The 13281-nt window shown below is 44.1% G+C and overlaps 1 protein-coding gene and 1 long non-coding RNA gene across 3 annotated transcripts in view; one reads left to right on the top strand and one right to left on the bottom strand.

The window, feature by feature from the left end:
- LOC143807584 (uncharacterized) overlaps positions 1–13281 on the bottom strand; it is a 1151218-nt gene that overhangs the window by 637912 nt on the left and 500025 nt on the right. The gene's annotated exons all lie outside the window — the stretch shown is intronic.
- Positions 1–13281, top strand: part of ARFGEF3 (ARFGEF family member 3) — a 110100-nt gene that overhangs the window by 81910 nt on the left and 14909 nt on the right. For both annotated transcript variants that reach the window (XM_077289258.1, XM_077289257.1), the window contains exons 28-29: positions 685–861; positions 13151–13265. In XM_077289258.1, the coding sequence (XP_077145373.1) occupies positions 685–861; positions 13151–13265 (292 nt within the window). The remainder of the gene's footprint in view (positions 1–684; positions 862–13150; positions 13266–13281) is intronic.

Here is a 13281-nt window from a genome sequence, read left to right as displayed (position 1 = left end):
AACCCTTAGGTACAGGGATACCAATAGGTAGTGTAGTAAGCAGCCATTTCTTTCTTTTTATGATGCCAGTAGAAGTAATAAATGGTCTAGGTAAAATACTGATCTCTAAAATAATTGTTATAGGCTAGCATTGCGTCTCTAGGCTACAGACTTGGGCCACGGCCACACATTCAGTATTTGGTCAGTTTTTTACCTCTCTATGTGTAAGCCAAAACCCGGAGCGGAATAATCAGAGGAAAAGTATAACGGAAACATATGTACCACTTCTGCATTTATCACCCACTCCTGGTTTTGGCTTACAAATACTGAGGTAAAATATTACAAATACTGAGGTAAAATATTACAAATGCTGAGGTAAAATATTACAAATGCTGATGTAAAATACTGACCAAATACCATGACCATTGGTGATGGTGGTAACCCAATATTTTTTTCAAATCCATTTTGGCAGCTGTGTGTGGTTTTAGTCTAAGGATATACTGCCCAACGCAAACCGTTGTCCGTTGTCAATTTATGTTATTGGAAATTAGAACAGGGACAACATTATTAGCATTGTTTTTTAAGCGATGTGAGAGGTATAAAAAAATCTAATCTTTAATGAGACCTTGTGTTATACTTTTTAATGTTTTTACCTTATACATCCTACAGTCAGTGCCCTTTACAATGAGTCCTTTTGTCTTGCAGGCCCTGGCTTTGCCATTTATGCAGTTGTACACCTGCTATTACCTGTTATGTCCATGTGGCTGGCTCGCAGTCAGGGTGATCACGTCTATTGGGACGCCGCTTCTGCCAACTTCAAACACGCAATTGGCTTGTCTTGTGAACTAGTGGTTGAGCACATTCAAAGCTTCATAAACTCGGGTATTTTACTTTCTCTTAGGAAAGTCTATCTCCATGTTACCGTGACTTTGCTGCAGGGGCGGACGTATTAGGCTACTTTCACAGTAGTCCGTCGGTACGGGCCGTCGCAAACCGTCTGCCCGACGGACAGTGTGTTAATGTAGCACAACGTGGGCAGCGGATGCAGTTTTACAACACATTCGCTGCCCATTGTGAGTTCCGGGGAGGAGGGGGCGGAGTTTCGGCCGCGCATGCGCGGTCGAAAATGGCGGACTCGACGCACAAAAAAAGTTACATGGAACGTTTTTTGTGCCGACGGTTTGCCAAAACACGACGCATCCGCCAAAACACGACACAATGCGTCGCTAATATAAGTCTATGGGGAACAAACGCATCCTGCGGGCAACTTTGCAGGATGCGCTTTTTCTCCTAAACGACGCATTGTGACGTAGGCAAAACGATGCTAGTGTGAAAGTAGCCTTATTGGTGCAACCTGCACAGCTGCAAATGGGCCCAAATGGTCAGGTGACCACTACTACCTCCAACTCCGCTCCAAATGAGCTCTTTGGCTGCAGAGGTCCCATTTAATTAATTATGCTTTTGCTTAGATGGCACTCTCATACTCTGCAGTGCTTTACACATATTATCGGTCTCAATTGAGGCTCTCAATCTACATTCCCTATCACTGTGTCTGTGTCCACGGGGAGAACATACAAACTCCTTGCAGATGTTGTCCTTCATGGGATTTGAACCCAAGACCCCATCGCTGCAGTTCTTACCTCTGAGCCACCACCATGCTGTCCATATATTGTTCTTGCCCTCGTCTGTGTGTGTCCGACAGTGCTTTGCTGTGCTTTAGTTTTCTGCATGCTTTTGTTTCATTCTTGCTGAAAAACAAATATATTAACACCTGTTAAACCCTAGGGACTCCCTTCAGTTCACAAATTTTTGGCAATCGTTTTGTGGCTCAAACCAACTATTATTTCACATTAAAAATGATTAAATAATGATTCACTACCATTCTGGAGAATATCTGCGACCATCATAATGCGACCATGTCTACTTACCTTCTCTTTCCACCAACCGATCATCATGGCTTCCCAAGCTGAAGCCTGTACCAGTCATTGCTGGACTAAGCTTGGGAATCTAAGGGCTATTCTTAAGACTTAAATTTAATATTAAATACTTATCCACAATTAAAAAGGACTATATAAAAATGTAATCAATAAAATCTAATATAACTTTTAAGAACACACCAGCAACGACTCAGTCCTTACTTGACTCAAGTCTGTCATCTAAATTTATAAGAGCCCACACAGCCAGAGAGCTGTGTTACCTCCCTTCAATAAAGCAATGCGACAAAGGAATTAACAAAGCGAGGCGGTTGGGACAGGAAATCTTCAAAATTCCTGGTAGAATGACACCACAACTAGTACGCCTTGGTTTAAATAGAATTCTGAACCCGCCATCCTGCAGCATCCTCCAATCAGATGATCCAGAAAGCGCGGGAAAATACATCTCCAGGTCCATATATACTGCCCATCAACCTGGTCAGCTTGGTCATGATGTCTTCATTAACCCTTGTATAACTCGGACAGAAAACCGTAGTTACCTTATAGCCATAAAGGATTGTTCTCCTGGACACATTCAATTCTTTATACACTTCCAACTTAATTGTAGTATGAGTCACAAGATGAAAGAGCGGAAATGGAGTGTTCGCTGGTAAATTTGTATTGGATGTTGTATATAAAGTTCATATTTCATCTTTTCTTTTACTTTCTGTATCATTAAGGGTTACTTTTGCCGTTTTAGCATGGAATTGCATTATCAGTAATTTAATAATATAATTCTAATGTCAAAAAAGCTTCCATTATGAGCTAGAGTTATAAAAACAGCAACAGAGTAATCCAATTCTCAGTGCCTGTATTTTGTCCATGGAGCTCGCTGCTTGGCTGTAAGCACATTACTGGGCACAGGATTCTGTTGTCTGTGGTTCAACTGGAAATTTAAGAACCTCTGATGCGCAATGCTACAACAGAAATTGTCATCATATACAGGTGCTTCTCAAAAAATTAGAATATCCTCAAAAAGTTAATTTATTTCAGTTCTTCAATACAAAAGTGAAATGCATATTATATAGACTCATTACAAACAGAGTGATCTATTTCAAGAGTCTATTTCTGTTTAATCTGTTTATGTTGATAATTATGGCTTACAGCCAATGAAAACCCAAAAGTTATTATCTCAGTAAATTAGAATAATTATCAAAAACAGTAGGCTCCACAATCATGAGGAAGACTGCTGACTTGACAGATGTCCAGAAGGCAGTCATTGACACACTCCACAAGGAGGGTAAGCCACAGAAGGTCATTGCTAAAGAAGATGAATGTTCACAGAGTGCTGTATCCAAGCATATTAATGGAAAGTTAAGTGGAATGAAAGTGTGGTAGAAAAAGGTGCGCAAGCAAACGGGATAATAATAATAATCTTTATTTATATAGCGCCAACATATTCCGCAGCGCTTTACCGTTTAACAGCTTCAAACACAACAGTCATAAGTAACAATGTTAACAATACAATAATTAAAGCAACACAAGACGACCCTGCTCGTGAGAGCTTACAACCTACAATGAGGTGGGGGAGATACAAAGTACAGGTGTGTATTTACAATGATGTATTTACAGTGATGGTCCGGCCATCTTCAGGGAGTGGGGGATAGATGGAAGTAGTGACTGGGCTACACACAAACAAAATAACTGATTAGGGAACATGATAGGCCGCTCTGAACAAATGTGTTTTGAGGGAGCGCCTAAAACTATGCAAATTGTGGATGGTCCTAATTTCTTGGGGTAGAGCATTCCAGAGGATTGACGCAGCACGGGAGAAGTCTTGGAGTCAGTAGTGGGAGGTACGGATTGGGGCAGAGGTTAGTCTAAAGTCATTTGCAGAGCGCAGAGGTCGGTTAGGCCGATAGACAGAAACGAGGGAGGAGATGTAAGGGGGTGCCGCACTGTGAAGAGCTTTGTGGGTGAGAACAAGTACTTTGAATTGTATCCTGTAATGAATGGGCAGTGTTGTGAATTTGCTTTTTGCTCCCTCTAGTGGTTACTAGTTTTTTGACTCTGGTTTTTCTGTCATTCCTTTTATCCGCACCTGGGTCGTTAGTTAGGGGTGTTGCTATATAAGCTCCCTGGACCTTCAGTTCAATGCCTGGCAACGTAGTTATCAGAGCTAGTCTGCTGTGCTCTTGTCTACTGATCCTGGTTCCAGTTATATCAGCTAAGTCTGCCTTTTGCTTTTTGCTATTTGTTTTGGTTTTGTATTTTTGTCCAGCTTGTTCCAAATCTTTATCCTGACCTTTGCTGAAGCTCTAGGGGGCTGGTGTTCTCCCCCCGGACCGTTAGACGGTTCGGGGGTTCTTGAATTTCCAGTGTGGATTTTGATAGGGTTTTTGTTGACCATATAAGTTACCTTTCTTTATTCTGCTATCAGTAAGCGGGCCTCTCTGTGCTAAACCTGGTTCATTTCTGTGTTTGTCATTTCCTCTTACCTCACCGTCATTATTTGTGGGGGGCTTCTATCCAGCTTTGGGGTCCCCTTCTCTGGAGGCAAGAAAGGTCTTTGTTTTCCTCTACTAGGGGTAGCTAGATTCTCCGGCTGGTGCATGTCATCTAGAATCAACGTAGGAATGATCCCCGGCTACTTCTAGTGTTGGCGTTAGGAGTAGATATATGGTCAACCCAGTTACCACTGCCCTATGAGCTGGATTTTTGTATTCTGCAGACTTCCACGTTCCTCTGAGACCCTCGCCATTGGGGTCATAACAGTTTGCCAGGCCCGTATTAAATGTTTAATGCATTGCAGAAGAGGGATTATAAGAAAGAAGATTCTGAGGTTTTTTTTTTTTTTTCTTCTTCCCCTTTACCTCAGAGTGGCTATGCTTGCTGCAGACATGAATGTCCAGACCTTGATTACAAGTGTGGACCAGCTGGCTACTCGTGTGCAGGGCATACAAGACTATGTTATCAGAAATCCTAGGTCAGAACCTAAAATACCGATTCCTGAACTGTTTTCCGGAGACAGGTTTAAGTTTAGGAATTTCGTGAATAATTGTAAATTGTTTTTGTCCCTGAGACCCTGTTCATCTGGAGATTCTGCTCAGCAAGTAAAAATTGTTATTTCGTTCTTACGGGGCGACCCTCAGGATTGGGCTTTTTCGCTGGCGCCAGGAGATCCGGCATTGGCTGATCTTGATGCGTTTTTTCTGGCGCTCGGTTTACTTTATGAGGAACCCAATCTTGAGATTCAGGCAGAAAAGGCCTTGCTGGCTATGTCTCAGGGGCAGGACGAGGCTGAAGTGTATTGCCAAAAATTTCGGAAATAGTCCGTGCTGACACATTGGAACGAGTGTGCACTGGCCGCTAATTTTAGAAATGGCCTTTCTGAAGCCATTAAGAATGTTATGGTGGGTTTTCCCATTCCCACAGGTCTGAATGATACTATGGCACTGGCTATTCAAATTGACCAGCGGTTGCGGGAGCGCAAAACCGCAAATTCCCTCATGGTGTTGTCTGAACAGACACCTAATTCGGTGCAATGTGATAGAAAAACCGCAAATTCCCTCATGGTGTTGTCTGAACAGACACCTGATTTAATGCAATGTGATAGAATCCTGACTAGAAATGAGCGGAAAATTCATAGACGCCAGAATGGCTTGTGCTACTACTGTGGTGATTCTACACATGTTATCTCAGCATGCTCTAAACGTATAGCTAAGGTTGTTAGTCCTGTCACCGTTGGTAATTTGCAACCTAAATTTATTCTGTCTGTAACTTTGATTTGCTCACTGTCATCTTATCCTGTCATGGCGTTTGTAGATTCAGGTGCTGCCCTGAGTCTCATGGATCTCTCATTTGCTAAGCGCTGTGGTTTTACTCTTGAACCATTAGAAAATCCTATTCCTCTTAGGGGTATTGATGCTACACCATTGGCAGCAAATAAACCGCAGTATTGGACACAGGTTACCATGTGCATGACTCCTGAACACCGCGAGGTGATACGTTTCCTGGTTTTACATAAAATGCATGATTTGGTTGTTTTAGGGCTGCCATGGTTACAGACCCATAATCCAGTCCTGGACTGGAAGGCTATGTCAGTCTCAAGTTGGGGCTGTCGTGGTATTCATGGGGATTCCCTGCCTGTGTCTATTGCTTCTTCTACGCCTTCGGAAGTTCCGGAGTATTTGTCTGATTATCAGGATGTCTTCAGTGAGTCTGAGTCCAGTGCACTGCCTCCTCATAGGGACTGTGACTGTGCTATAGATTTGATCCCGGGCAGTAAATTTCCTAAGGGAAGACTGTTTAATCTGTCGGTACCTGAACATACCGCTATGCGTTCATATATCAAGGAGTCTCTGGAGAAAGGACATATTCGTCCGTCTTCTTCCCCTCTTGGTGCGGGATTCTTTTTTGTGGCAAAAAAGGACGGATCTTTGAGACCTTGTATTGATTATCGGCTTTTGAATAAGATCACTGTCAAATTTCAGTATCCTTTACCGCTGTTGTCTGACTTGTTTGCCCGGATTAAGGGTGCCAAGTGGTTCACCAAGATAGACCTTCGTGGTGCGTACAACCTTGTGCGCATTAAGCAAGGTGATGAATGGAAAACCGCATTCAATACGCCCGAAGGTCATTTTGAGTACTTAGTGATGCCTTTTGGGCTCTCCAATGCGCCTTCAGTTTTTCAGTCCTTTATGCATGACATTTTCCGGAAGTATCTGGATAAATTTTTGATTGTTTATCTGGATGATATTTTGGTTTTTTCTGATAATTGGGATTCGCATGTGGAGCAGGTCAGGTTGGTCTTTAAAATTTTGCGTGAAAATTCTTTGTTTGTCAAGGGCTCAAAGTGTCTCTTTGGTGTACAGAAGGTTCCCTTTTTGGGGTTCATTTTTTCCCCTTCTGCTGTGGAGATGGACCCAGTCAAGGTCCGAGCTATTCTTGATTGGACTCAGCCCTCGTCAGTTAAGAGTCTTCAGAAGTTCTTGGGCTTCGCTAACTTCTACCGTCGTTTTATCGCTAATTTTTCTAGCATTGTGAAACCTTTGACGGATATGACCAAGAAGGGCTCCGATGTAGCTAACTGGGCTCCTGCTGCCGTGGAGGCTTTCCAGGAGTTGAAACGCCGGTTTACTTCGGCGCCTGTTTTGTGCCAGCCTGACGTCTCACTTCCCTTTCAGGTTGAGGTGGATGCTTCGGAGATTGGGGCAGGGGCCGTTTTGTCGCAGAGAGGCCCTGGTTGCTCTGTTATGAAACCTTGTGCCTTTTTCTCTAGGAAGTTTTCGCCTGCCGAGCGAAATTATGATGTGGGCAATCGGGAGTTGTTGGCCATGAAATGGGCATTTGAGGAGTGGCGTCATTGGCTCGAGGGTGCTAAGCATCGTGTGGTGGTCTTGACTGATCACAAAAATCTGATGTATCTCGAGTCTGCTAAACGCCTTAATCCGAGACAGGCCCGCTGGTCATTGTTTTTCTCCCGCTTTGATTTTGTTGTCTCGTATTTACCAGGTTCAAAGAATGTGAAGGCCGATGCTCTTTCTAGGAGCTTTGTGCCTGATGCTCCTGGAGTCACTGATCCTGTTGGTATTCTTAAAGATGGAGTTATCTTGTCAGCTATTTCTCCGGATCTGCGACGTGTGTTGCAGAGATTTCAGGCTGATAGGCCTGAGTCTTGTCCACCTGACAGACTGTTTGTCCCGGATAAGTGGACCAGCAGAGTCATTTCCGAGGTTCATTCCTCGGTGTTGGCAGGTCACCCGGGAATTTTTGGCACCAGAGATCTGGTGGCCAGGTCCTTTTGGTGGCCTTCCTTGTCAAGGGATGTGCGGTCATTTGTGCAGTCCTGTGGGACTTGTGCTCGAGCTAAGCCTTGCTGTTCTCGTGCCAGCGGTTTGCTCTTGCCCTTGCCTGTCCCGAAGAGACCTTGGACACATATCTCCATGGATTTCATTTCTGATCTTCCGCTATCTCAGGGCATGTCCGTTATCTGGGTGATATGTGATCGCTTCTCCAAGATGGTCCATTTGGTTCCTTTGCCTAAGCTGCCTTCCTCTTCCGATCTGGTTCCTGTGTTTTTCCAGAACGTGGTTCGTTTGCACGGCATCCCTGAGAATATTGTGTCAGACAGAGGATCTCAGTTCGTTTCCAGGTTCTGGCGATCCTTTTGTAGTAGGATGGGCATTGATTTGTCGTTTTCGTCTGCTTTCCATCCTCAGACTAATGGACAGACGGAGCGAACCAATCAGACTTTGGAGGCTTATTTAAGGTGTTTTGTCTCTGCTGATCAGGACGATTGGGTGACATTCTTGCCGTTGGCTGAGTTTGCCCTTAATAATCGGGCTAGTTCCGCCACCTTGGTTTCGCCTTTTTTCTGCAACTCTGGTTTCCATCCTCGCTTTTCTTCGGGTCATGTGGAGCCTTCTGACTGTCCTGGGGTGGATTCTGTGGTGGATAGGTTGCAGCAGATCTGGAATCATGTGGTGGACAACTTGAAGTTGTCACAGGAGAAGGCTCAGCGCTTTGCCAACCGCCGTCGCGGTGTGGGTCCCCGACTACGCGTTGGGGATTTGGTATGGCTTTCTTCCCGCTTTGTTCCTATGAAGGTCTCCTCTCCCAAATTTAAACCTCGTTTTATTGGGCCTTACAAGATATTGGAAATTCTTAATCCTGTATCTTTTCGTCTGGATCTTCCTGTGTCGTTTGCTATTCACAATGTATTTCATAGGTCCTTGTTTCGGCGGTACATTGTGCCTGTAGTTCCTTCTGCTGAGCCTCCTGCTCCGGTGTTGGTTGAGGGCGAGTTGGAGTACGTGGTGGAGAAGATCTTGGATTCTCGCCTCTCCAGGCGGAGGCTTCAGTACCTGGTCAAGTGGAAGGGCTATGGTCAGGAGGATAATTCCTGGGTGGTCGCCTCTGATGTTCATGCGGCCGATTTAGTTCGTGCCTTTCATGCCGCTCATCCTGATCACCCTGGTGGTCGTGGTGAGGGTTCGGTGACCCCTCACTAAGGGGGGGGTACTGTTGTGAATTTGCTTTTTGCTCCCTCTAGTGGTTACTAGTTTTTTGACTCTGGTTTTTCTGTCATTCCTTTTATCCGCACCTGGGTCGTTAGTTAGGGGTGTTGCTATATAAGCTCCCTGGACCTTCAGTTCAATGCCTGGCAACGTAGTTATCAGAGCTAGTCTGCTGTGCTCTTGTCTACTGATCCTGGTTCCAGTTATATCAGCTAAGTCTGCCTTTTGCTTTTTGCTATTTGTTTTGGTTTTGTATTTTTGTCCAGCTTGTTCCAAATCTTTATCCTGACCTTTGCTGAAGCTCTAGGGGGCTGGTGTTCTCCCCCCGGACCGTTAGACGGTTCGGGGGTTCTTGAATTTCCAGTGTGGATTTTGATAGGGTTTTTGTTGACCATATAAGTTACCTTTCTTTATTCTGCTATCAGTAAGCGGGCCTCTCTGTGCTAAACCTGGTTCATTTCTGTGTTTGTCATTTCCTCTTACCTCACCGTCATTATTTGTGGGGGGCTTCTATCCAGCTTTGGGGTCCCCTTCTCTGGAGGCAAGAAAGGTCTTTGTTTTCCTCTACTAGGGGTAGCTAGATTCTCCGGCTGGCGCGTGTCATCTAGAATCAACGTAGGAATGATCCCCGGCTACTTCTAGTGTTGGCGTTAGGAGTAGATATATGGTCAACCCAGTTACCACTGCCCTATGAGCTGGATTTTTGTATTCTGCAGACTTCCACGTTCCTCTGAGACCCTCGCCATTGGGGTCATAACAGGGCAGCCAGTGTAATGACTGGCGAAGAGCGGACGCGTTTGAGTAACGATTAGCTAGATAGATGACCCTGGCTGCTGCATTAAGGATAGACTGGAGAGGGGAAAGTCGAGTGAGGGGGAGACCAATTAATAGAGAGTTGCAGTAGTCCAGGCGGGAGTGGATCAGGGCGACAGTGAGTGTTTTTGTTGTTTCTATAGTGAGAAAAGGGTGGATTCTAGAGATGTTCTTTAGGTGTAAGCGGCATGAGCGGGTGAGAGATTGTATATGGGATGTGAAGGAGAGATCAGAGTCAAACATAACACCCAGACAGCGTGCCTGCTGCCGGGGTGTTATTATGGTGCCACCCACGGAGAGGGAAACATCAGGTTTAGGGAGGTTAGTAGATGGTGGGAGCAGAAGAAGTTCAGTTTTGGAGAGGTTGAGTTTCAGATAGAGAGCGGACATGATGATGGAGACTGCGGACAGACAATCAGTGGTGTTCTGTAGTACAGCAGGAGTAAGGCCAGGGGATGACGTGTATAGTTGTGTGTCGTCGGCATAAAGATGGTACTGAAAGCCAAATCTGCTGATGGTCTGTCCAATTGGGGCAGTGTAGAGGGAGAAGAGAAGGGGGCCACGGACTGAGCCCTGGGGTACCCCGACAGAGAGAGGAAGAGGAGATGAAGTGGAGCCAGAGAACAGAACACTGAAGGAGCTGTCAGAAAGATAGGAGGAGAACCTGGAGAGAGCTGTGTCCTTAATGCCAAGTGACTGGAGCCTAGAGAGTAGGAGAGGGTGGTCAACAGTGTCGAAAGCTGCAGAAAGGTCGAGAAGAATGAGCAGAGAGTGGTCACCGTTACATTTTGCTGTCAGAAGGTCGTTGGTCACTTTGATGAGGGCAGTTTCTGTCGAGTGTAGGGGGCGGAAGCCGGACTGTGAAGGGTCTAGGAGGGAGTGAATGGAGAGGTAACGGGTAAGGCGGGAGTAGACTAGGCGCTCCAAGAGTTTAGAGATGAAGGGGAGATTGAAGACCGGTCTGTAGTTGTTTGTGCAGGATGGGTCGAGGGTGGGTTTCTTTAGTAATGGAGTAATGATAGAGTGTTTGAAGGAGGACAGGAAAATGCCTGAGGAGAGTGAGAGATTAAAGATTGTAGTTAGGTGAGTAGTGACGACTGGAGAGAGAGACTGGAGGAGATGTGAGGGAATGGGGTCGGTAGTGCATGTAGTCGGACGAGAAGAAAAGAGGAGCCTGGAGACATCTTCTTCTGTGATGGGATCAAATGTGGAGAGTGAGCCAGGGGAGATGCAGGGAGGGATGGGAGTCACTGAACTTGGTGATTGGGAGCCGATTTCCTGATGGATATTGTCTATTTTCTCTATAAAGTGGGCAGCCAGGTCATCAGCACAAATGTCTGTGATAGGGGCTTGAGCTTTTGGTCTGAGGAGGGAGTGAAAGGTGTCAAAAAGTTTCTTGGGGTTGTTGGATAGTGAGGAGATCATAGTGGTGAAGTAGGTCTGTTTGGCGATGTGAAGGGCAGAGGTATAGGTATCGGGATAACCGCAGCCTTGACAGGATTGTTAAGAAAAGGCCAGTCAAAAATTTGAGAGAGATTCACAAGGAGTGGACTGCTGCTGGAGTCATTGCTTCAAGAGCCACCACACACAGACGTATCCAGGACATGAGCTACAAGTGTCACATTCCATGTGTCAAGCCACTCATGACAAATAGACAATGCCAGAAGCCTCTTACCTGGGCTAAGGAGGAAAAGAACTGGACTGTTGCCGAGTGGTCCAAGGTGTTGTTTTCAGATGAAAGTAAATTTTGCATTTCATTTGGAAATCAAGGTCCCAGAGTCTGGAGGAAGAGAGGAGAGGCACACCTTCCAAGCTGCTTGAGGTCTAGTGTGACGTTTCCACAATCGGTGATGGTTTGGGGAGCCATGTCATCTGCTGGTGTAGGTCCAATGTGTTTTATCAAGACCAAAGTAAGCACAGCTGTCTACCAGGAAATTTTAGAGCACTTCATGCTTCCCTCTGCTGACAAGCTTTTTAGAGATGGAAATTTCATTCTCCAGCAGGACTTGGCCCCTGTCCACACTGCCAAAAGTACCAATATCTGGTTTAAAAACAACAGTATCACTGAGCTTGATTGGCCAGCAAACTCGCCTGACCTTAACCCCATAAAGAATCTATGGGGGATTATCAAGAGGAAGATGAGAGACACCAGACCCCACAATGCAGACGAGCTGAAGACTGCTATCAAAGCAACCTGGGCTTCCATAACACCTCAGCAGTGCCACAGGCTGATCGCCTCAATGCCACGCCACATTGATGTAGTCATTGATGGAAAAGGAGCCCCGACCAAGTATTGAGTGCATTTACTGAACATACATTTCAGTAGACAATTAGTAAAAATAGAACAAATTGTATACAAAATAAGGGTCAAGGACAAAAATACATAAGGATCATATAAAAGGAAAAAGTGCAATGAAGACCAATAATAAAAATAATCGTATAAAAAGAAAATTTTATTAAAGGTAAAATTTAATAAAACAGCTGAATCAGGTAATGACGCATGTTACAAAAATAGTACTCAGAACCTATAATAGGTTCATTAGGAAAAAAATCATTTCAGTAGGCCAACATTTTGGATTTTAAAATCATTTTTTCAGGCTGGTGTTATAAAGTATTCTAATTTACTGAGATAATGACTTTTGGGTTTTCATTGGCTGTAAGCCATAATCATCAGCATTAACAGAAATAAACACTTGAAATAGATCACTCTGTTTGTAATGACTCTATATAATATATGAGTTTCACTTTTTGTATTGAACAACTAAAATAAATTAACTTTTTGATGATATTCTAATTTTGTGAGAAGCACTTGTAGGTGTATTCTGGAAGTGATCAGAACAGAGTTTCCTAATATATGCAAAGGTTAATGTGTATGCACCATTTTATTTATTTTTTCAATAAATCATTAGAACGCATGAAAATTTAAAAAGACTGTATCTTATTAGAGAAATCTAGCTCCTCCTCTCATCTCCATAGAATTTTATAAACACCAACTGTCATCTATCTCAGTAATATGAAAATCTGTTGATTGAACACAGATTTTACACATTTTAGTTATGAACTGATAGCGAATTATCAGTCCAGGAGAAGAAAGAAGCAAATTTCTTTGAAGAGACATATTACAAAGTTGCTTATTTTCATGCGTACTATTGATTTGGGAAATAAAAATTAAAACAAAGCCTATTTTATGCTTTAATTCCAGCAGTTGAAATCACAAATAATCCCAAAATGGCGAATCTATTTTTAAGAAGTGTCAACCAAATTAACCAGCAGATTATACAACATAGACCTATGTAATACAATTGTGCGTTACAATGCCAGCCCAAGTGTGCACCATTCTACAAGGCAGCCTCCGTGACCCACCTTTACCACTAATTAACAGATTTCTGATCTACAAGGTCTAATTTTTTGGTTCTTTTCCTGCAGACATAGGGTATGAAAATATGATTAACACAATGCTAAAAGAATTATTCAAGCTGCTTGTGTCATGTGTGGCTGAACCCACCGAAAGCATCTCTCGAGTGGGCTGTTCCTGTATCAGGTAGGGATTCGTTGAT

The sequence above is a fragment of the Ranitomeya variabilis genome, chromosome 2 (genome assembly GCF_051348905.1).
Source record: "Ranitomeya variabilis isolate aRanVar5 chromosome 2, aRanVar5.hap1, whole genome shotgun sequence".
Classification (NCBI taxonomy): Eukaryota; Metazoa; Chordata; class Amphibia; order Anura; family Dendrobatidae; genus Ranitomeya; species Ranitomeya variabilis.
This window is presented reverse-complemented; position numbering and strand designations above follow the sequence as displayed.